The following is a 23,773-nucleotide window of genomic DNA, read 5'->3' on the forward strand; positions in this document are numbered from 1 at the left end:
AATTTCCCTGTTCTTCTTGCATTCCTGTTCTTTCTTCATCTCTCACACTACTACTATTTCCACTGCCTAGTACTTTTGTTTCTTCAATACCACTCTGCAGATTTTTTCCTTCATCTCTTTCTTCTGATCTCTTGCACGCATTACTTTTATCCAGCAACACTTCACTCCAAAGCCATTCAAATGCAACCCATAATTTCATTCTTCCCTCAAACACATGCCATACATCCACAAACTGTGCTCCCTTCTCCTCACACAGCTCTGCTAGCATACCATTCATGATTTTAGCTCTCTGTCACGACTCATTCCTTGTCAACACTGACAAGCTTTCCTACTACACTGTTATCTTTCACTCTTCTCAGTTTCCTCCTGATATTCAACCTCACATCACATCATGTCCACTTAGATTATTTGTTCCCACAATCATGACTAACTCTCTTGCTCATTTCTTCCTCATGTCCAGTGCCTTAATTATCCTACTCATTCTCCTTCCTGGATAGCAGACCTTATTGACTCTCTCAGTAACTAGTCCTCTAACTATGGAATCTCCACATACTACTATCCTGGAATCGCTCATCACCACTTTAACTCTTTTTTCTTTCATTCTATTCTCTTGCACACTTTCATTAGTTTCCACTAGATGTCTAACATCACTCCACATTCATATATAATCTCATACACATCTCATTGTACTTTCATATATATATATATATCTCATATTTTATTTCCACTCTCTTATCATAACTTTCACTTCTACATTCTTGCATGTAGAAGTGAAAGTTAGTTTATCTATCTTTCATTTCCATTTCTTTCACTCCCTCAGTTTCTCCGGCTTTCATTTTCATTTTCTTTCATGTACACCACTTCTATCTTTTCAGTCAGTCAGTCAATTTATCTGGAATATGAGAGAAATTAGTCAAAATACTAAACTAGCTATATACAAGACAGTGTGCAAAATAATTTTAACTTGTGGATTTGAGAGCTGGGTTAGAAATAAAACACTCTAGTTTTATGGATAGACCAGGCTATTCAGGAGTAGAGTCCAAAAGAAGGCCTATGACTAGTGGCATGCTGCAAGGTTCTGTTCTAGGACTGCTGCTGTTTAATTTGTACATTAACAATTTAGGAAAAGATCTGAGAGGAACTGTTCAATTATTTGCCGATAATGCAAAGTAGGGTAAAGCAATAGTATATACAGATGTTTAAATTTTGTAGGATGATTTGGATAGATTGGCAGACTGGGCAAAGGAGAATCAATGTTGGTTTAATGTGGCAAAGTGTAAGGTTATGCATTTTGCAGTAAAAAGATTACCAGCTGCATATCACATTGTGAGGAACTATACTCCAGGAAATTGATGAAGCCAGAGACTTTTGAGTGTTAGTGATAGGGAGTTAAAGTTTAGGGTGCACATAGCAAAAGTGGCTAAAGCAGCTCATCAGATTACTTGGTTACTGAAGAATACTTTGACGATCAGAGTCAAGCAGGTTATTGTTCCACTATATTGAGCCTCAATAAGACCCCATCGTGACTACTGTGCACAGATCTGGACACCAGGGTTTCTTGGTGATGGGAGAAGAGCAGGTGGAGAGGATCCAGAGGCGAGTGACCAAGATGGTAGCAGGTCTATGGAATGAACCTTACGAGAACAGGTTTAAGATTTGTGGGTTACAGAAACTGGTTGATAAGCAGAAAAGGGGTGATATGATTAAGATAAAGAAATTACTGAGGGGTTTTTTACAAGGTTAATTCAGAGAAAATTTTTCAGAACAGGTCTGGTGGTAGGACAACTAAAGGCCATCCATGAAACTAAGGAAGAGTGTAGTTAGAACCAGGTGTTTTGCTTGGAGAGTAGTGATTGAGTGGAGTAGGTTGCCAGAGTTTGTTGTGGATTAGGGCCTCCCTAAATGAGTCTAAGGACTCCTTGGAGTAGCCCATAATAATAATAGTATATATAAATTAATAAAAATAGAAAAAAAATCCTTAGCCTACCCATGGTAATGTGCTGTGTGATTACAACCTTTTGTGAGTGGAAGTTGCATAAAAACAAAAAAATCAAAACCATTCAGTGCTACAATGAAAATAAAGATCACAATTATGCAATTGATGAACAGATTGCAGCAAAACACCAAGAGGGATAAATAGAACACAAGAAAGCAATGAAGTTAATGCACCTCGAACCTGAGTAATTCTGTTTCATGCATAAAGGCAGTGTAAGCATTCCTTGATCTTTGCTGATTCTGTTCATTTGCAGTTGGCCCAGCAACACATCAGGGTATATTTGATAAATTCCTGAGATATAATTAACTTTTTGGAATTATATACATCATGCTTGTTTGTATACACACACATATCAGTGTTTTGTATGGAAATTAATGCATGTACTAAACAATAACCATCAAATTTCTGTATACCTTTTGAGGATACATATTAGGAATTTGACGGTGATAATGATTGTTTATTGCATAAACTGGAATTGTTTTTTAGCAATAATATTTTTCTCTGATCTTTTTTTTTCTTATGCTGGGACTCATACACATGAGGTTGGTTGATCACTCTATAGTATTAGTATCATGTATGGGAAATGATCTGTACCATTGCTTTGTCTTTTGTTTTCTACTTTTTAAGTTTATCCTTCACTTAATTGGGCTAAAATGTTCTGCTCCTAGTGTGTCTCAATTAACTTATAATAAATTTAGTTTAATCCTTTATCCAAGTATGAGCAAACAAAGTTTGCGCCTGAAAGTATTTTCAGGACTGGGGTAAAGTGGTACAACACCAGGGCACTCCTTGCAAAGGCGGAGCAAGCTACCAATACTCCTATCTCAGTATCTCCCATAATGCAAAACACATCTCCTTGCAGATATGTCTAATGTTTTGCATTAAGGGATAGATAGGAGTGTTGGTAGTTTGCTCCACCTTTGCAAGGAGTGCAGGGTGTTGTACCACCTTACCCCAGTCCTGAGGATACTTTCAGGCGCAAACTTTGTTTGCTCACACTTGGATAAAGGATTAAACTAAATTTATTATACTCTAACCAAGTGAAAAATAAACCTTCTCAATTAACTAGAATCTGTTATATTGCAGATTATAGTTTTTTACTTTTATTGTATTTTGATTTTGCATTAATAATAAAAAATTCAATAGAATATTCTTCAAGGGTAGTGATTAAAAATCCTGCCAGTGTTTTTAATATCCTCTCACACACACACACACACACACACACACACACAAATGAGAGGCTACAAAAGATATTCTGCATCAGGGTTATAATCTGTGCAAAATCTATAGAATATCACTGTTGTGTGGATAGTATAGAAAGCTAATCATTTCATTTTGTAAAATGTCATGCTTTTGTAATATATTAGGGAAAAATCTTTCTCAGAAAAATGGTTTGTCATGAAGACCACCTGTGACTTAACTTATCTGGGATTGAGACTGTGTTGGAAAGAGTATGATATAGTAGGAATAGGTTGAAAAGAATAGTCAATCAACTACCATAAATTATTAGTGGCTAATCAATGGACTTCTTCTTTCCTGCTCATTTATAATGTCATTATAAATGAACAGTATTCACAAAAATTTCTGTAAAAGAATGTTGCATAAATTGAATTGTATGAAAGAGAATGAGGTAAATTAGTGAGAAAGATTCACTGATATCTTTTTTGAAAGAATGCAAGAATTCTTAAGGACAGTCTAGTATGACTCCTGAAATATAGGAATGGTATTTTATGATAGCTTAAATTTGCAACACATTTTGCAAAATTTTTTATGCCAAGAAAGGTAAGATTATAGCTGTCACAAGTTAAAAATACATTTCAGGAAATAATTAAAGCATTGCCATTCACCTTTGCATGCTGCTGATGGTTGACGATCCTTGATGACTTCATAATAAAGCTTAACAGTATAACTAACACCTAGAAGAAAAAATACATCTAATTCAGACCACAATAACTGTAACAAGCATACAGCACTATACCAAGTAATTGTAGAAACAATTAAAATTGTAAACTTAACCATAGAAAAAGAAAGTAACAATAGTTTCCCCTTTGTGGATACACTAGTGACACGACTTCCTAATGGCTCATTATCCATCTCTGTCTGAAAAAACTCACTCATACTGGTAGGTATTTACATAAACAGTCACATTACCACCCTTCCCAACATATGCCATCGACCAAATTCTTACTCACTGAACCAGGGCTATTTGTCCAAATGACACAGTCCTTGAAATTGAACTTGGGAACTTTTCAACACCTTTTTAGCAAATGGTTACCACCAGTGGTGAGCTATAAGGGGCTCACATTGAGCCCTTTGTTGAATTTTTCTCAAATTTGCGAGCCCCTTGTTCTTCTTGTTTAATAATCTTGTAGAACTAGAAAATACCACCACGGAATGTATACGTGGTATTATAATTGCTACTTTAAATTCATATAGATTTTCTGATAACTATATAAAAAATCATTTCATTGTATTTTGTTCTGATGGAGCTAGTGTAATGTTAGGAAACAAATCAGGTGTTGCAATCAAACTTCTACAAAAATTTCCGAACTTTGTGATTTGGCATTGCGCTCATCATTTACTTTTATTCAGCATTAGATGATTCAATAAAAAAACATTAAAGAAATAAATCATTTTGAAATATTTATGGATAAATTATATGCTTTTTATCATCAATCACCAAAAAATCAACGAGAATTAAATGCGATTGCAAAAGACCTTGATATCAAAATTTTAAAGATCGGCCGTGTGTTTGGACCACAATGGGCAGCTTGCAGTTTACGAACGGCTCTTGCTTTGTGGAGAAATTACCTAGCTTTATACAAGCATTTTGCATCAAACGATAAATATAAGGGCTTTTTAAACAGACTTCTCAATTTGGAATTTTTAAAAGATCTAGCATTAATGATTGATATCCTACAGGAATTATCATATCTGACAGAAGCTCTACAAAGTCGCAATATAAGTATTATAAGGGCTAAGTTAGGCTTTTTTTTCTTTTTCTTTTTTTTTGCTCGATGATGCGAGCCCTTTGTTAAAATTTCCATAGCTCACCACTGGCTACCACCCATGTTAAATAAAATATTCCTTTCCCCAATCTCCTCATCCCTCTTACACACAGGATCACAGCAAAGCCATTCCATATATTAAGGGCACATCAGAAAAAATAGCCAAAGTTCTTTGTAAATGTGATCTTCATACCACTTTCAAACCTTTCACCTGGTTACTTTTGCACATTCTCCTAAAGATCTATGTCCTCTTGAACATCTGGGAGTGTATAAAGTTCTTTGTGGCTGCAAGTTAGTCTACTTTGAACAGACTGGTAGATCAGTTAATGCACTCCTTGAAGAACATAAAACTTACATCTGAGATCATCTGTACGTCAAGTCGGGATTGACAAATCATGCTCTGGATGCTCTTTCACATAGGATCAGATGGAAAAAAAATCTTTATTATATAAAAGTCATTACAGGTCTGAGAGGCTATTCTTAGAATCATCTATGAAGCATTCTCCCAACCTCAACAAGGAGACTACCATTTTTAGACCTAATAGCCAGACTTCTCTGAGTTAACTTTGTGGTTATCTGACCATAGAGGATGCCATGTAAGGACATTAGGTGTCAATTACAATTTTAATTGTTTCTACAGTTACTTGCTTTAGTGCTCTTTGCCTGCCACAGTTGTCATTGTGCTCTGAAGATGTTGGGTAAAAAAAATGGCAAAATATTAGTGAGTTTAATAAATGTATTTTTTCCTCTTGGTGCTAGTCATACTGTTAAGCTTTATTATGGATAATAAACAATGCCTAAGCCTTTCTTTACAACTTCAGACTTGTATTCATCATTATATAAGCACAAATCAGATAGCTAAAATTCTTTCTTTCAAGGTCACACGGCAATCAGCATTCACTTTCATATAATTATGAAAATAACATGAATTGTTATTTACCATCTTTACCAATTTACCATTGAGAAAGAAAACAATAACTCTCTTCCTTTTCTAGACACACCTGTCACATGTCTTCCCTCAGGCTGCTGTTAGATGGCAGTGTGAATTTTTGTGTGCGTATTGGCTTTTGTGTGTGTAAGTTTGTGGCATGCATTCATGGTCTACTGCAAACCTACACACATACACAAAAGCCAATACGTACACAAAAATTCACACCATCATCCAACACAAAAACTAAGGGTCATCAGCACCCTCAAACATGGAGTCCTAACTTTTGGCTCCAGCAAGCAGGTGCTGAAGAAGCGATATGAAATTATTAGCCATAGTTATAAAAAAATGGCTACAACAAAAAAACAGTTCACAAGATCCTCCACAATAATACAATACCGTTAAAAGCAAAAAAGATTACAAGAATGCCATACCATACATTAGGGGAATGTATAGCAAAAAAAAATAGAACATTACATCAGTACAACATTAAGGCAATCTTTAAACCTCCAGCAAAATTAAAAAAGTATACTCAGCTTATCCAAAGATCCTCTTCCCTACCTTGCCCACCCAGGATTTACAAAATTCAGTGCATCTGCAACCTATCCTACAAAGGGGAAACAGGACACACCATCCCAATAAGAAGAGACGAATACAAACGTCACATTAAATTCCTCCACTATGGTAAAACAGGCCTCTTAGACCATGCACTTCAAACATGTCACAGAATCAACTGGAAAAGTACTAAGTCCCTGCACTGTACCAAAACCTGGTTTGAAAGAAAGTTCAAGAAAGCTTGTGAGATGCTGAAACATCACCAAATCTTAACAAAAATGATTGATTAGTAATCCCAAGAATCTGTAGGCCCTATCTTTAACCTATATGGCATTCAGAACATGATGGCAGAACCCCAACTAGAAAACCTTAAGATAAGAGGACTGTAGAGATGTGTTTAATGTAGTTCACTATAAAACTTTTTATTTTTTTCATGATCTGTATATTATACTTATATCTAAAATTATTTATTTTGTAAATTAATTTATATTTGTATATAATTTATTATTATTTTTATTAGAAATTTTTTTTTTTTAAGTATAAAGAGCTAATAAGCTTTATTTCGGCAATGAAAACATTACTTAAATTAAGGGGATATTAAATCCCACATAGTTTTAAAACCGAATAAGAAACTCAAAGATTGAGTTTCCATTTTTACATTATGGAAAATACTTAAGAATAGCGATCTGAACTTTCCCCACCTTTGCAACGAGTCGTCCGGTATTGTACTACGTACTAGGGTCACTTGCATTACTCACGCTAAGTGATCGCCGATACTTTATAGTTTACTATATTCGGCAAGAAACTCTCTGATTCCAATCTTTGAGTTTCTTATTCGGTTTTAAAACTATGTGGGATTTAATATCCCCTTAATTTAAGAAAAAATTTTTTTCCCCAGTAGTCAGGCTAGGGTAAACAATTAACAAAGCATTTAGATTTATCTTACTTTTATATAGTGTCATTCAGGGCCATACATATGCACAGGCACGCGAGGCTCTAGCTGGGGCCCCAAAAAATTAGGACTAATTTAAGGGCCCCACACAATGAAATTTAAAATTGAAGAATTAAAAGTATAAATAATTAAAATTTAACATTAAATAGTGAGATTGTTTTCTGTTAAATTTCCTATATCACTGTAATATATATATATATATATATATATCATCATCATCATCAAATTCCTGCCATGTACCCTCAAGGGGTGTACAGGATATGACAGTACTACATGAAAAATTTACATCATTACTAACTTCCTATCTACAATTTTCCTCCAAATCAGTCTGTTACTTGTCAAGACTCCAACAACATTATCAGATCTTATATTTCTATTGTCTAACGCACTTTGTACCGTATCAATCCACCTATATCTTGGTCTTCCTCTGGGTCGTTTTCCTGCCAACCTGGCCGAGAACACTTGTTTTGCTAATCTTTCCTCTCCCATTCTATTTAGGTGACCATACCACCTGAGATTAGCTCTGCTAACGCATTCCTGGATGCTGACAATGTCAAGTTCTTTCCTAATATCCTCATTTTTAATATGATATTGCCATTGATGCCATCTGTTCATGCCTCTAATCTTTCTCAGGACTCTCATATCTGCGGTCTCTAGTCTTTGGTCAAGTGTTTTACTTCTGACCCAGCTCTCAGATCCATAAGTTAAAACTGGTTTGAACACTGTCTTGTATACAGCTAATTTAGTGTTCCGACTAATTTCTCTCTTATTCCATATGAATTTATTCAGTTGACTTCCCACCATACCAGCTTTGCTGATTCTGTTGTCTATTTCTATATTTAATTTACCATCTTCAGTAAAAATCGTGCCTAAGTAACTGAAATGTTTTACTTGTTCCACAGGTTCTCCATTCACAACACAGTTGACATTTTCAATGATTCTGCCTATTTTCATTGTCTTTGTCTTTTTATTACTGACCTTCATACCATATCTATTACAACAGCTATTCAATTTAGTCAGAGAATCTTGCAGACTTGTAGCGGATTTATTTAGAAGTATAACATCATCCGCATAAAGCAAAGAGCTGACATTAACATCTCCAATTTTGATATCAGGTTTAATACCACTTTCCTTCATAATGTGATCCATATAGATAATGAATAACAGAGGGGATAATGTACATCCTTGTCTCACACCAGTTTTAACATTAAACCATCTTCCTGTACTTCCTTCAGTTCTAACTGCTGACTTACAACTCAAATAAAGACTAAGTATTGCTTGATATAATGCCCCATTGACACCATATAACTGTAGCTTATTGAATAGCTTCTCTCTTGGCACCTTGTCATATGCCTTTTCCAAATCGACAAAACTTAAATACAGACCTCTGTTATATTCCCATGATGCTTTCTCGACTATTTGTCGTAAAGTGAAAATCTGATCCTGACAGCCTCTATTTGGCCTGAATCCAGCTTGTTCTTCACCAAGCTTTTCTTCCACAATTCTTCTCAACCGTTTCTCAAGTATACTTGCATAGATCTTGCCAGGAACACTCAGTAGGGAAATACCTCTATAATTCTCACATTGAGTTTTATTTCCCTTTTTATATATGGGTACTATGAGAGCTCTACTCCAATTATCGGGAATTCGTCCCTCTGTCCAGGCTTTCTGAACTATGCAGTGCAGCCACTGTAAGACTTTTATACCACCATACTTCAGTATTTCTGGTCGAATATCATCTACTCCTGCTGCCTTTCCACATTTCAAGCCTTTGATGGCTTTTTCTACTTCAAGTATGGATATGTATTCCTGACTGCATGCCTGTTCAGTGTTTTTTACCACTGCACTGTCATCACTGCTTGTTTCATTTAGCAGTTTTTCAAAATAATTACTCCATACTTCAAGGATATCTTTTTCTCCAGTTTTCATGTCACCTTTATCATCTCTAACTCCTTTTACAGCACTCTTTCCTAAGCTTCTTCAACAACCTCCAGAATATTTTGCCACCTTCTTGATATTTATTTTCTATATTCTTGCCAAAGTCCTCCCATGACTTTTGTTTAGCTAGTTTTACACAGTGTTTAGCATTTTAGCATTTGTCTCTGTATTCTCTAAGAGAACAAGCTGACTTATTTGACAGGAACTTTTGATATGCTTTCTTCTTTTCCTTCACTGCCTCTTTAACTTCCTGTGTCCACCAGGGAGTTCTGATTTTTTTATCCTTGCACACAACCTCACCACATGCCTGTCTAGCAGAATCAATCAATGTTTCCTTCAGAGTTTGCCACTGAATCTCCAAGGTTTGATTCCTGTTCTCCAACTCTTTCATTTTTTCTTCAATAATCTTTGTATATTTTAGTCTACAGTTCCCATCTGAGAGCTGCTCAACTTTTATTCGCTTTAAAACTATCTTACATGTTATTCTTTTCAATATGAAATTCAATTTTATCCTGCTCAAGACTAAATAGTGATCACTTCCAATTTCAAATCCTCTGTACACTCTGGTGTCCTGCACCAGGGAGAAAACACTATCAACAATAACATAGTCAATGAGACTTTTCTTATTCCTAGCCTCTTCTCTCCATGTGAATTTGTGCACATTTTTATGTTGGAACATGGTGTTAGTAATAACCAGTCCATGTCCTGAGCAGAAATCCAACAGATATTTGCCATTATTATTAGCTTTGCTCTTTTCTCCAAATTTTCCCAAAATATTTTTATGTCTCACAATCATTTCCTACTCTGCTATTTAGATCCCCAACAAGGACCAACTTTTCATTTTTCATTGTGTCAGTTGCTTTTTCTAAAGCATCAAAAAATTCCTTCACTTCTACCTTAGTAGAACCTTCTGTGGGACCATAGGCACAAATAAGTCTCATTGTCCAGTTCCCCATTCTCATATTTGCCCACATTACTCTACTTGAGACTGACTGCTATTCAAGAAGATTAGCCTCATATTTTGTGTTGAATACTATGGCTACTCCTTCTTTTCCTTGATTGTCATTGCCTGAATATAACATTTTGTATTTATTGCTCAGAAAGATCTCACCAGTTTTGGTCTTTTTTGTTTCAGTCACCCCTATTATGTCTTTCTGGTACTTATCTAATTCCTCAGCTAGCTCCATTTCTTTGCCATTCAGGATTCTTACGTTGATAGTACCGATCTTTAACTCTGGTGATGTTAAGTTGGGGTTTGTTTTCAGATTTGTTCCAGTAGCTGACTTTTCGCTGTTCGCCCTGATTCCCTGGCGCTGGCGAAAACAACGGGGGCCTTGTTTAACCTTTATTATATATATAGCTCAGAAAAAGGGTGTTGTTGCTTCAAGTCAATATCTAAATAGATCATATGCTCTTTTTTTAAAAAAAAAACAAGAATGCAAAAATTATTTATTTTCATATATTTTTTGTGTCCATGACTTGTTTGCAGTCATGCTGCAAACAGGTAATGTTCATTTTCTGTTCTTAAAAAGGTGAAAAATTATTTACGAAACTCTCTGCATCAGGATAAAATGTGAAATTTATTGCTATTGTTTATTGCAAATGATGTGAATAATTTGAATTATGATATTATTGATACATTTGTGAAAGAGAAGTCTAAGGGGGGGGGAAACATATTTGTAGTGTCTTTACTTAGTGCTAGCTTAACATTTGTGTTTGATATATGTTGTCTTAGCATAAATTTTTGTAATAAACGTAATGAAAGTTTTTTTGTATATATTGAATGCTTTTATTTGTTGTTATTCATTTAGTATGCCCCGCCTCCCAGAGTAATCTAGTGCTAGCGGCCCCACCCACCTCAGGAAAAGTGTAAATATAGCCCTGGTGTCATGTATCTCGTGTCCTGGGCATATCTATGTTTTCCTGATGATGACCCTGATACAGAGGTCGAAATACCGAGAGTTATTTTCATAATTATAAGTAAAGTAATTACTCCAACATGTGTGTTTTTGTCTCCATAAGTTCTTCACAATGAAAAATAAGAAAAATAAAATGATTGAAATGAGATATGAAATGTCACTAGAAAAGTGAGATAATTAAGAAATATGTCTGGCTGCCATAGTATAAGAGGAATGAATTGAGAAGGACCATGATTGCAAATCAGTCAGTGAGAACATCATGCAATTTATAATGTTTGGAGTAAATTTGGTGGAGGAAAGGACTTGTACCTGATGGATTGCATTTTGAATAATTTTGGAGTTACAGGTTTGGAGGAAATATTTTTCAATGAAAAGTTGAAAGTGAAAAATCTGGAAACTAGAGGGATAATGTTAGAGATATTGAGCCACCTCTGGGTCAAATGAATGTAAGTACAGAAATGAACATACAGTGCTGAATGCAGTTATCCAGGTTTTGAATGGATTGGTTTTATGGATTCCAAGGGATGTTGAAGTGCATGTATATAAATGACAGAAGCAGCAGAAATAAAGGGGTAGATTTTTGGCATTGGTCAGTTTGACTTGGATAAAAATTATCAGCATCAAAATTATTTAGCTATAGGAATAAAATGTAAAAGGTATTTTATTTTCAGGGAGGATAGAGAGAATTGAATGGGAGAAAGGGTATTACTGATAATAGCCAAAAAACTGCAACCACCAAAAGTAGAAATTAAGGATGATTTTAAGACTGGCAGTACATGTGAGTCATATGGTGTGAAGTAGAGGTAAGCTACACAGAATATATTATTGATTGCTGCTGTGGGGAAGGGGTACACGGAAAGATGTGGATAACATGCATTGACAGATTAGTACAAGTGCAGGCCAAGCAAGTTAGTATTTGGTACTTTGAATATAGGGGGACATAGATTGGAGGGAGGAAAGGGTACAAGGCAAGATGGAATTTATACAGTTGCTGAGGGATAATCATCTGAAACAGCTTGTGATGGAAGGTTGAGAGTACTGAGCTAATATATCCATAATACACTGGTGTCCAAAAGCTAAGGACAAACTACGTTTTTACTGGTATATGAAAAAAATTTCATGACTACTACAGCCAAATGTGGAAATAAATTTATTGCCAGCATACAAATAAATTATATTACACAAAAAAATGTTATGAATTTCATACAAATTAAATTGCAATACATATTTGGCAAAAGTTACAAATTTTAATGTGTAGTGCTTACAGAAAACTATGCGGAGAGATATTTCAGTATGGAATATGTCCACTTTGAACTGCGATGCAGATCTCACAACATCGTACCATGCTTAACACCAACTCTTCCTTCAGAGCAAGGATAAGGCCTTGTTTGTTTTCTGAAGGGAATTTCGAGCAGCAATGCATCTCCCTGTTGCATCTAAAACATGTATGGGGTTGAGATCTGGGGAGCATGCTGACCGCTCGATTCTATTAATATTCTCGGTCTCTAGAGTATATCCACTGCTTGTATATGATGTGGTGTGGCATTATCATCCATAAAAATGAATTTTTTACCTACAGCACCACGGAACAATTGAACGTGACATTGAAGAACTTTGTTGCAATATCATTCACCAGTCATAGTACCTTTTTCTAGTATGTATAGCTCGGTGCGTCCATTAAGCATAATGCCTCCCCACACAATGACCCAACACAGTTGTACCTATTCCTTCCAAAAACATTCTCATGATGGTAAGCTGTATCATTTTCACACCTGATCAAGTGTCATCTAGAATCAGAGGAAATACTTAAATGACTCTTATCTGTGATGAGTACATTAGCGTATTGGTTTCTTGTCCAATTTTTATATACATAACATCACTGACAATGTGCACTATGATGAGTTGTGGATAAAAGGACACAGACAACAAGACTTCAGGCATATACTTGTCACAGATGTCTTGTTGCAGTTTGTCGAGATATCCAATCTGTCTTCATACTCTGTGGTTGAGTGAGGGCGACCTCTAAGCAAAAGTCTGAAATGCATTCCATTACTTTGAAACACTGCCTAGAGCCTGGATACACTCTTAATGAGATTCCAAAGTCTCTGGCATTGTCAGTAATTCTGCAGTCTTCAAGCTTTTCCTATGGAAAGCTTGAAGTTCAGGTAGGAAAATAAATGTGTGTAATTTATTGAATGCGATTGGTTGTGAGTGTGATTAATGAATGGTTTTATTTAATTGTTTTATATTTTGAACAATCAGCATTGAAATTCATGCTATCTGATTTAGTTGTCAGATGACATGAATTCGTAAATAATTTGCTGCTTGATCCACCATAGAATTCTATAAACACTCAGTAATTATTTTTTTCCTTTGTTTCTTTTCTTTCTTGTTTTATCTGTTCATTCATGCCAGAAACCAAATAAAACATATTTATGCAACTGCAAAATGAAATAAAAATGAAACATCCAATAGTGCTCACAGTGAAATCGTACTCTCATTACAACTTAAAAAATTTTAATATTATAATATAAAAAAATATATATTATATTATAAATAATATATAAAAATGTTAAAAAATCTTCCTGTAACATCTTTGCATTTACCACATAATGATATTCTTGTTATAAATCATATTCATTATATCAAGTTTTCACTGTATATATGTATGTATGTATATATATATATGTGTGTGTGTGTATGTAGAAAGTATTTTACCTTGGGTATAATAGATGTTAAAGATACCAAGCTATTTTAAACTTGGTTTTATTCCATTTCCCAAGTAAGCAAACAGACAAACAAGTCAAGTTTGCGCCTGCAAGTGTTGCAAGTCTAGCAGACCCTGCACGTGGTGCAAGACCAAGGCAACTCATGATAAAAGTAGAATAAGCTCTGATCACTAATCTTAATATTTATCCTTAATGCAAAGCACATCTCCTGGAGGAGATGTATGATGCTTTGTATTAAAGGCAAGAGGCCACTTCCCAGACCGGTTTCGACCTTTATTGAGGTCTCATCAGTGGGAGCCAGGCTAGAAATACCAAGATTTTAGTAATACAGAGCTTATAAGTATTTTACCAGAACAAGTTACCATAAGGTGTTATAACACCTTATTACAAGTTACTATTAACAAGTTACCATAAGATGTTATAACACCTTATGGTAACTTGTTCTGGTAAAATACTTATAAGCTCTGTATTACTAAAATCTTAGTATTTCTAGCCTGGCTCCCACTGATGAGACCTCAATAAAGGTTGAAACCGGTCTGGGTAGTGGCCCCTTGCCTTTAATACAAAGCATCATACATCTCCTCCAGGAGATGTGCTTTGCATTAAGGGTAAATATTAAGATTAGTGATCAGAGCTTATTCTACTTTTACCATGAGTTGCCTTGGTCTTGCACTACGTGCAGGGTCAGCTAGACTTGCAACACTTGCAGGTGCAAACTTGACTTGTTTGTCTGTTTGCTTACTTGGGAAATGGAGTAAAACAAGGTTTAAAATAGCTTGGTATCTTGAACATATATATATATATATATATATGCGTGTGTGTGTGTGTATGTGGAAGTTAGTCTTTGTTCTCTCTACAGATTCGTATTGCTGGATTTGTTGCCTCCAAATTTGGTATGGCCCCTCCATAGAGAAGACACCATAGAACTCAAAATTTTTAACCCTGCAGTTATCTCTTTTGATGTTCTAGGATTAGATGCATAGGATAATGCACTTAGGAGAGCTTTAGTTTTTTTGAAGATGACAGTAATCAAAGGTAGGACACAAAAGGAATGAAATTTATATGTATCCTACCCATGAAAGGTTGGGAATTTAATAGTACATTAGTGCCATAGGGGTTGAGGAATTAAGTAATCTTGGAATTTTTCTAAGAAGATCACAACAGTATTTTTTTTAAATTATTATTATTATTTTTTTATAATCCTGTTCAGATTGTCAAGTAAGCAGGGTGGTGGTCTCATGCCAGGTAGTGAAAATCATTTACCACTTAAAGACTTTTAAAAACATTCATGCTAGCATGGAATATTAACCTGGGCATGTTGGTGGGAGAGCAAAGATGCTATTCACTCAGCCAACCAGCTGCATGAGAACTAAGTTCAGAAAGAAGTTAACTGCTGACTGATAAAATTTTTATGAACATTGAAAAACAACTGGAATAGCTTTAGGTATAATTTATGTTTTTTGTAGATTGTTGTGTAGATTTCTTTTCTTTGTAGCACCTTCATAGGACATCTGCACAGCCAATATAACATTCTCCATCTTGTTGGAGAGGCATTCAAATTACATCTAGGATGTAAGGAACTCTTTATAAAGGATTTTTAACTTATAGCAATTTAACTGGCCTCATATGGAGATGTCAGAGTTTCCTCCTGAAAACTCAGAATTTTCATCTCATAAAACTGCCAAACTGGCCAGGAAATTGTTGTTTCATCTGTAATTCCATTTAAATCAAACTAAGTTTTTTTTTGACTTTTTTTTAATTAAAGGTTTAATTTTAAAAAAATATTATTTTAATTAACTAAAGGCATATCTTATTGTGATAAGCTCAATGATCTCTCACAGTCTTTGTTCATATGAAGTCATGTAACTTGGTTTCATATGAACCTAATTAATGCTGTGATAGGAGTTTAATTCTTTCTTCTGCTCTGTATCCTATAGTCAGTTTCTTGTTTTGCAGGATGAAAAACCAGTTTCTTGTGGAGGGAAGGGGGATCCTATTTTCATATGATGAGATCAGCTAAAACACCTTCAGTTGGAAAGTTTTATGGAGGTTGCTGCTGACTGAGTTAAAGAAGCTTCCTCAAAAAAAGCAACTGGGGAGTGGGATCATTATAGAATTCTTTTATCATTTTCAGAATCTTACTCTAAATAAAAAAAATACTTTAAATCCATAGCGGAAAAAAAAATAATTTATGGTTGAAAATTATAATAAAATATACTGCTGTAGATATATAGATTCCAATAGGGGTAAAAAAAAAAAAAAAAGTTTGGTTTAGGTATGTTGTTTGAAATTAGAGAAATGAAATATGAAAAAGAGCAACTCTTCAAGAGCACTCATATTATCTATAGAATTTGTAGAGTTATAAACTTTTGCATTTTATATTGATATTTGACACTCACTAACTGATATATGAATTGTATATTGTTTTTCAGGTGTTGTATTCTTTTATAATTCTGTTATTTCTACCTTGATAATTGTTTTTAAAAAAATATGTATATTTAGGGTGCTGGGATTGAGCCGGTACAAGCACAGGCTGCACCTTCCCCTTGGGCAACATTTCCTGGTAAGTAAAGCATTATTTTTCTGTCAGTTGTATTGGCATGTGGTTAGTCTAACTGGAAACCATAAGTGATGGAACATTTAAATTAAGCAGCACTGTGCAGAAATTAGTACAGAGAAAGAACTTTAATTTCATTATATGTCATTTTTATAGAAAAATGTGCATCTTACATTGATATCATATAATAATCCATATTACAGCAAAGTTACTTCAGTAGAAGGTTTGATTACAATATGAGGCCCTATGTACATTACATTTAGGGTCCTGCCTTAAATTATATATTTCAAAATAAATCTGTAATGTATATTTTATTTAAATTTTAATGCATGAATAATAAAGCACATAAGCAGTGTATACTCCTAGTATAGCACCCCTAGCCATGAAAGTCATCCCATTGATGTGCCAGTTAAATGCTAATAGATGAAAAATAGCAAGAGGCAATAATCTTATGTTGTTATTGGGTAGATCCTGTTTGGCAGTGCATGACATATCTGCAAAGATAGTTAAATGACATAAACAGTTGCAGAACAGCATTGTAGAAAGCAAGGGATGAAGACTAGAAAACTACTGCACACTTTTCCCAAGCATATTGCTGCAGAGAGGAAACTTCAAATCATGATCCTGAGTTCTTAGCATCCCTGTAATGAGACAGAAGTGCTCATAACCAAGAAGTGAAAACAAAGTATAGAAAATTATCTAGAGAGAGAGTATACCAGAAGTGTACAGAAATACCAGTGCAGACTGGAACTTGGAATGTGAGAGCATTGTTGAAAGTAAGGAAATAAAAGAACCAGCAACGGGTAATGAATTCTATAAGAATAAGAATTCTAGGAATTAGTGAAATCAAATGGAAAGGAAGTGGTATTTACTGTAGTAGGAACTGTAGAATCATCTATAGTGGAAAAGAGAAAGGACGATTTTTTATTTATTTATTTTTTTTTTATACTAAAGAAAGAAAGTAAAAAAAAAATATTTATCACTTAAATAAACAGAATACTGTTGAACACCTTAACAGCAACCTCAGTGAATCTTATCATAATTCATGTGCTTGTGCCAGCAAGTAACGGAGAGAAGAGATATATAAGCAACTAGAGGAACCAATAACATTAGTTTAATTATTATGGAAGATTTTAATGCAGTGGTTGAAGAGGACAATGAATATTAAGAAACTGGATGATTTGAACTAGGCAGAAATAAGACAAGAGGAGAAAGACTTAATTTTTTGTAAGCGACGTGGCTTTATGGTTGGTAATACACTTTTTTTAAGTACCAAAACAAAAAACACTATGCATGGAAATCACTACATATTGAACAATACTACATTGACTACATATTAATCAAGAAGAGATATAGAAACCCACAAAAGTTGAGTTACAGCTACTTCTGAGCTGAAATAGAGTGACCACTCACTTATTATTGAAAATGTGAAATAAACGTAAAATAATATGTAAAAAATACAAGGTCTGACAATATTAGAATCTTGATAGATAAGAAACTGATGAGTATCCTGCAAATCTTTAGAATACATCACCATCAAATATCTGACATGTATCCTCATGGGGGTATACAATATATTATGGTAGTACGACATTAAAAAGTTACATCAAATAACTTCCTATCAACAGTTTTCCTCCAAATTAATCTGTTATCTGTCAAGACTCCAATATTATCAGATCTTGTATTTCTATCTTCTAAGGCACTTCTTACTGTATCGATACACTTAAATCATGGTCTTCCCCTGGGTCTTTTTCCTCTCATTTTGTTGAAGTGGTCATACCACCTGAGATTAGCTCTGCTAACACATTCCTGAATGCTAATAATGTCAAGTTCCTTCCTTATCATTTTAAATGTGATACTGCCATTGATACCATCTGTCCACTCCTCTAATCTTTCTCAGAACTCTCATATCTGTGCTTCCATAAATTAAAATTCATATCTATAAAACTCAAATCCATAAATAAAAGTGGTTTAAACACTCTCTTGTTCACAGCTGGTTTAGCATTTTGGCTAATTTCTGTCTTTAGTAGTAGATCTTTTCAGATCTACTAAACTTAAATACAGATCCTTGATATATTTTCATGATTTCTCAACTGTTTCTTAATGTGAAAATCTGATCTGGACAATCTCCATTTGGCCTGAACCTAGATTGTTCTTTTCCAAGCTTTAGCCTTTTCTCAGTTATACTTGCATAAATCTTATTAGGAACACTCATTAGGAAAATTCCTCTGTAATTCTCACATTCGATTTTATTTCCCTTTTTTATAGATGGTGCAACTCTATTCCAGTCTTCTGGGATTTGACCTTCTGACCAGGCTTTCTGAATTATATTGTGTTGCCACTGTAAAACTTCTACTCCAATCTTCTGGAATTTGACTTTCTGACCATGGCTTTCTGAATTATATCGTGTAGCTACTATAAAACTTTTATACCTCCATGTTTGATAATTTTTGGTCACATATCATCGACTCTAGTTGCCTTTCCACATTTCAGCTTTTTCATGGCTATTTGTACTTCATGTATTCCTGATTGCATTCCTCTCGAGTGTTTTTTTTTACCACTCATGCTGTCACCACTTGTTTCATTTAGCAATCTTTTAAAGTAATTACTCCAGACATCTAGAATATTTTTATCTTCAGTTTTCATGTCATCTTTATCATCTCTGATTCCTTTTACAATACTCTTTTCTCCATTTCTAAATTTTCTCAGTAACCTCCAGAATATTCGACCGCATTCCTGATATTATTTTCTGTGTTCTTACCAGTCTTTCCATGACTTTTGTTTATCTAGTTTTACACCGTGCTTCACTTTCTTAGTATATTCCAGTGCACAAACTGACTCACTTACCAGGAACTTTCAATATGCTTTCTCTTTTCTTGACTTTTTCTTTAACTTCCTGTATCCACAATGTAGTTCTGATTTTTCTATCTTTACAGGCAACCTCACCACATGCCTCTGGTTGAATCAATGTTTTCTTCATGGTTTGCACTGAATTTCAAAGGTTTGGATCTTGTTTTCAAACTATTTAGTTTTTTCTTGAATAATGTATTGTGTATTTGAATCTACAGTTCACCTCTGAAAGCTGTTTGACTTTGATTAGTTTTAAAACTTTCTTACACACACTTATTTTCAGTAAGATCTAAAGTATCAATGGTGATAACTTCCAGTTCCAAATCCTCTGTATACTCTTGTGTCCTGAACTAGTGGGAAAACGTCACTATCAACAATAACATAGTCAATGAGACTTTTCTTATTTCTTGTATTTTCTGTCCATGTGAATTTCTGTGCATTATGTTGGAACATGGTGTTAATAATAATTAGTCTGTCCTGAGCAGATGATGATGATGATGATTATGATATTTTAATTACATGTTTATAGACAGTCAGATTATTTTTTATATTACTTGTATTCATCCAAGAATCTTCCTATATCCTCACAGTGTTTATTAACATTAATTGGAAATGGTTTCAGTAAGATGACAGGATTGATCATTATATCTTGTCCATTGTGGTGACCCATGTGTTTTATATAGTAATATTCAGCTATGCTTCAGTATACTTATTACAGCACTTATCTAAAAAGATTGTTCTTTAAACCTGAATCTGAATGCAAATAGCTTTGCAATATTTAAGATATTCTTTTCATATGATATATGTACACCCACACAAATACTAGTATAAATGCTTATCTTCATGAATACTGATTTCATTTATGCATATTTTAGACCTTCTTCCTGTACAAACAAGTCCAGCTACACCAGCAGAAGAATCAGAGTCTGCTTCTGCAGGAAGAGTTGTTACACATGAAGGAGAGCTGTGGCTACAACCAACAGGTGCAATTCCAAGAAGACTGAATGTAGACCATTCAGAATCATCTGTTAATCCAGTTCCTCTTCCAGTCCGGACATTAAACCCTCCTGATGTGTCACTTGGAACAGAAGGAAGGATTACACCAGATAGTGTGCATGGTAAAGTATTTCAACATCTTTTACACAAAATGTTATATTAATGTTGGAAATCATATTTAGTCTCAGATACTGAAAAATGTATGACTGCAAGCTAACAGAGAAAACTTTGTTTTATCCATTCTTATTCATCTGCACATTCTTTTCTTACTTTTTCCCTCTCTCTCTCTCTCTGCTGTCATTTCTTTTGATGTATGTCTGTTATCAGTGCAAAAGAGCTCACTTTGTGAACAAGTTTAATGTATTTAGTTTGTGATTTAAAAATACATTATAGAGTTTGTACTTGTATAATGTATTTTTAGGTGTATTTTACAAAATGCATAAGCACTTATTACATTTATTTTGTCCATTGGTTTGTATGCAGATTATTTCTGGATTTTATCGAAATTTGGAATCATTACAAACATTTGGAAAAAAAAATTGAGTCATCTCATTCCACCATCACATATAACTCTTCAGATATACAACTCCTGGCAAAAAAGTATCCGATCAATGTTGTTATCACTACGATGACTGCAATATGCACTGTATATTTCTTGGAAAGTTTAACATATAAACATGTTAGCATGAAAGAAATGAAATAACTCACTTTAAAGTATAAAAATAAAATAAATTTTTTTGTATGATTCAAAGATTTAGAGGCTAATTTAAAGAAAATAAATTTCGTGTTAAAGTATCCGATTAAGCTGACAGTTGGAAAAAAAGTACCATTGCTGAGGAAACAAAACCTGTATCTTTTCCCAATATGCAAATCTACAATTGTGTATACATGCATAAAGAAAATATTTATAAGAAGCAGAATCGTGATTGTGAAATCTGAATTCTATCTCCAGTGTTAAAGAATGGCTGCTGTGAAAGAACCTTCAAGCAATTTAAAAAACAGAATGATTGAATATCTGAAAGATGGAATATCTCAAAGACAAGTAGCTAGATTATAAAATGTGCTCAAAGTACTGCATATGATATTTTGAAAAAATATCGTTCGACTATTAGTAAAAGCATGCCTCGAAGTGGATGTCTACATGCCACCTCATGTAGATAGCACAGAAAACTGGCTGAACTTGCAAGGGCCATGCAACGTTCAACATCCAAACAGCTTATTGTTGTATGGTCAAACCACAAAGTGAAGGTAAGTGACAACACAGTACAAAATCGGCTGAATGGTCAAGGATTTCACTTTTGCAAAGCAAAAACGAAATCTTTTTTTTGACAAAGGAACACAAAAAACATGTTTCCAATAGTGCAAAGATCATGTAAATTGGGAATTTGATGACTAGAAAAAAGTCATTTTTAGTGATGAATCTCAAATTTGCCTAGGAACCAGTGATGATAATGATACCTTTGTGTGGAGAAGAGTTGATGAAAAGTTCTTCAGTGAGTGTATTAATACCAAGGCTAAAATTTCACCCTCATTTACCATTTGGGGTTTTCATGATATCATAAAGTGTTTGAAACTATGTTACATGCAGCCAACTCTGAAGTCTATGAAGACATTTTAGAGCATTTTTTGGTTCCTAGTATCAAAAAATGGTTCCAGGATTCCATTAACTTTATTTTTCAGATGATAATGCATCTTGTCACTGCAGCAGACAAATCAAGAACTATCTGTGAAACAATGGAAACACCCCAATTAAAACAATGACTTGGCCTTCAAATAGCCTGGACCTTAATCTGATCAAAAATGTTTGGAATATTTTAAAGTGAAAAATCGACGCCAAGAGGTGTTTGTCAAATAGCAAATGTCATCGAATTACATCAAGCAATCACGAAAAGCTGGAGTGAAATTCTGCCAACTGACTGTCAAAAGCTTATTGAATTCATGCCACAAAGGATGAAATTATTTCTGGATCAAAGAATGATTGCATACTTTTTTTTCTTCAGTATTTGATTTTGCATTTACCTAATTTCTTTTTAAAAGTAATTATAAAATATTTTTTGTAATAAATTTTATTTCTTTGTTAATCGTATTTATATTCATAACTGTTCAAATTGAACAAAATGTATGTATTGAGGAAAAATAAATCATAATATATGTACAATGTTAGTGTTACAGTCGTTGATTGGATACTTTTTGCCAAGGGTATTAGCTCATTCAAATATTATGTAAAATTGAGTTATCTCAATTTTTATTTCATTATGACCATTCACAGGAATAAATGTTTAACATTTTATACAACTATAATTTGGATAATTGAAAACATGAATTATTCTGACTGGAATAATCCATGTTTTCAATTTTGTTTCAACTCATTATTATTAACCAATAATTCAAACTAATAGTGATGATTTGTGCTAGCTGGATGGACTTCAATAAAATTTATCGAGTCATTTTAGTTTTTGTTTCAGTTAGACCATTCATAACGACAAAATAACATTTTGCTTTGCAAAATCCGCAATTCAAAAATAGATCAAAATTTGATCAATTTCTTCTTCTTCTTCTTCTTTTCTGTCTAAGATGGGTTAAGTCTTCCCTTGAGCAGGATCTTCCAGTCTTCTCTATTCCTTGCTGTTTGAAAAAGTTCCTTATAAGTTCTGAATCCTGAAATGTTCTTTATTAATTTCAGCCAGGTAATTCTTAATCTTCCAGGTGGTCTTCTTTTTTCAGTTGGAGAAGTATTGATTAGGATGTTAGGTAGTCTGTCTGTGTCCATGTGTAGTACAGTGTGGCCAAACCATCTCAGTTGTTGTTTTCTAATTTTTTCTATTATTGTCTTTTTATACAATAATTCTTGTCTGACTGTGCTATTTGTTTTCTTTTTTTTTATCCAACTTGTTCTTTTTATTTTTCTTAAGCATTTCATTTCAAAACCATTTTTTTCTACTCTCTTTTCTTAATTGTCCTTGCTTCTGCTCCATAGATAACTGCTGGTATAATTATTGATTCATATAATTTGATTTTGGCTTGCTTAGATATCTTGTTTGTTTTCCAGATTTTCTGTAATTTTTCCATGGTGGTCCACTCTCGCTATTCTGTGTTTGTTTCAAGTTCATCTATTGTTTCTGTTAGTTTTGATCCAAGATATATGAAGTTATCTACTTGTTCTATTTGTTCTCCATTTAGGGTGGCTGAGATGGTAGTTTTGTTCCTCCCTATTTTCATCACTTTTGTTTTTTTTATATTTATTGTCATGTTACATGTTTTATAGATTTTATTTAGCTTGTTTATCAACCTTTGTAGTTCATTTGAGGTTCTTGCAATAAGGACAACATCATCTGCATATTTGAT

At 34.0% G+C, this 23,773-nt stretch overlaps 1 protein-coding gene across 1 annotated transcript in view; it reads left to right on the forward strand.

Annotated features, from left to right (window-relative positions):
• Positions 1-23,773, forward strand: part of LOC150105837 (uncharacterized) — a 138,675-nt gene that overhangs the window by 26,700 nt on the left and 88,202 nt on the right. The window contains exons 3-4 of the mRNA XM_090393613.1: positions 16,528-16,588; positions 20,308-20,550. Coding sequence (XP_090249739.1) covers positions 16,528-16,588; positions 20,308-20,550 — 304 coding nt within the window. The remainder of the gene's footprint in view (positions 1-16,527; positions 16,589-20,307; positions 20,551-23,773) is intronic.

The sequence above is a fragment of the Typopeltis vanoorti genome, chromosome 6 (assembly GCF_054136105.1).
Source record: "Typopeltis vanoorti isolate ZY-2024b chromosome 6, IOZ_Tvanoo_1.0, whole genome shotgun sequence".
Lineage (NCBI taxonomy): Eukaryota > Metazoa > Arthropoda > Arachnida > Uropygi > Thelyphonidae > Typopeltis > Typopeltis vanoorti.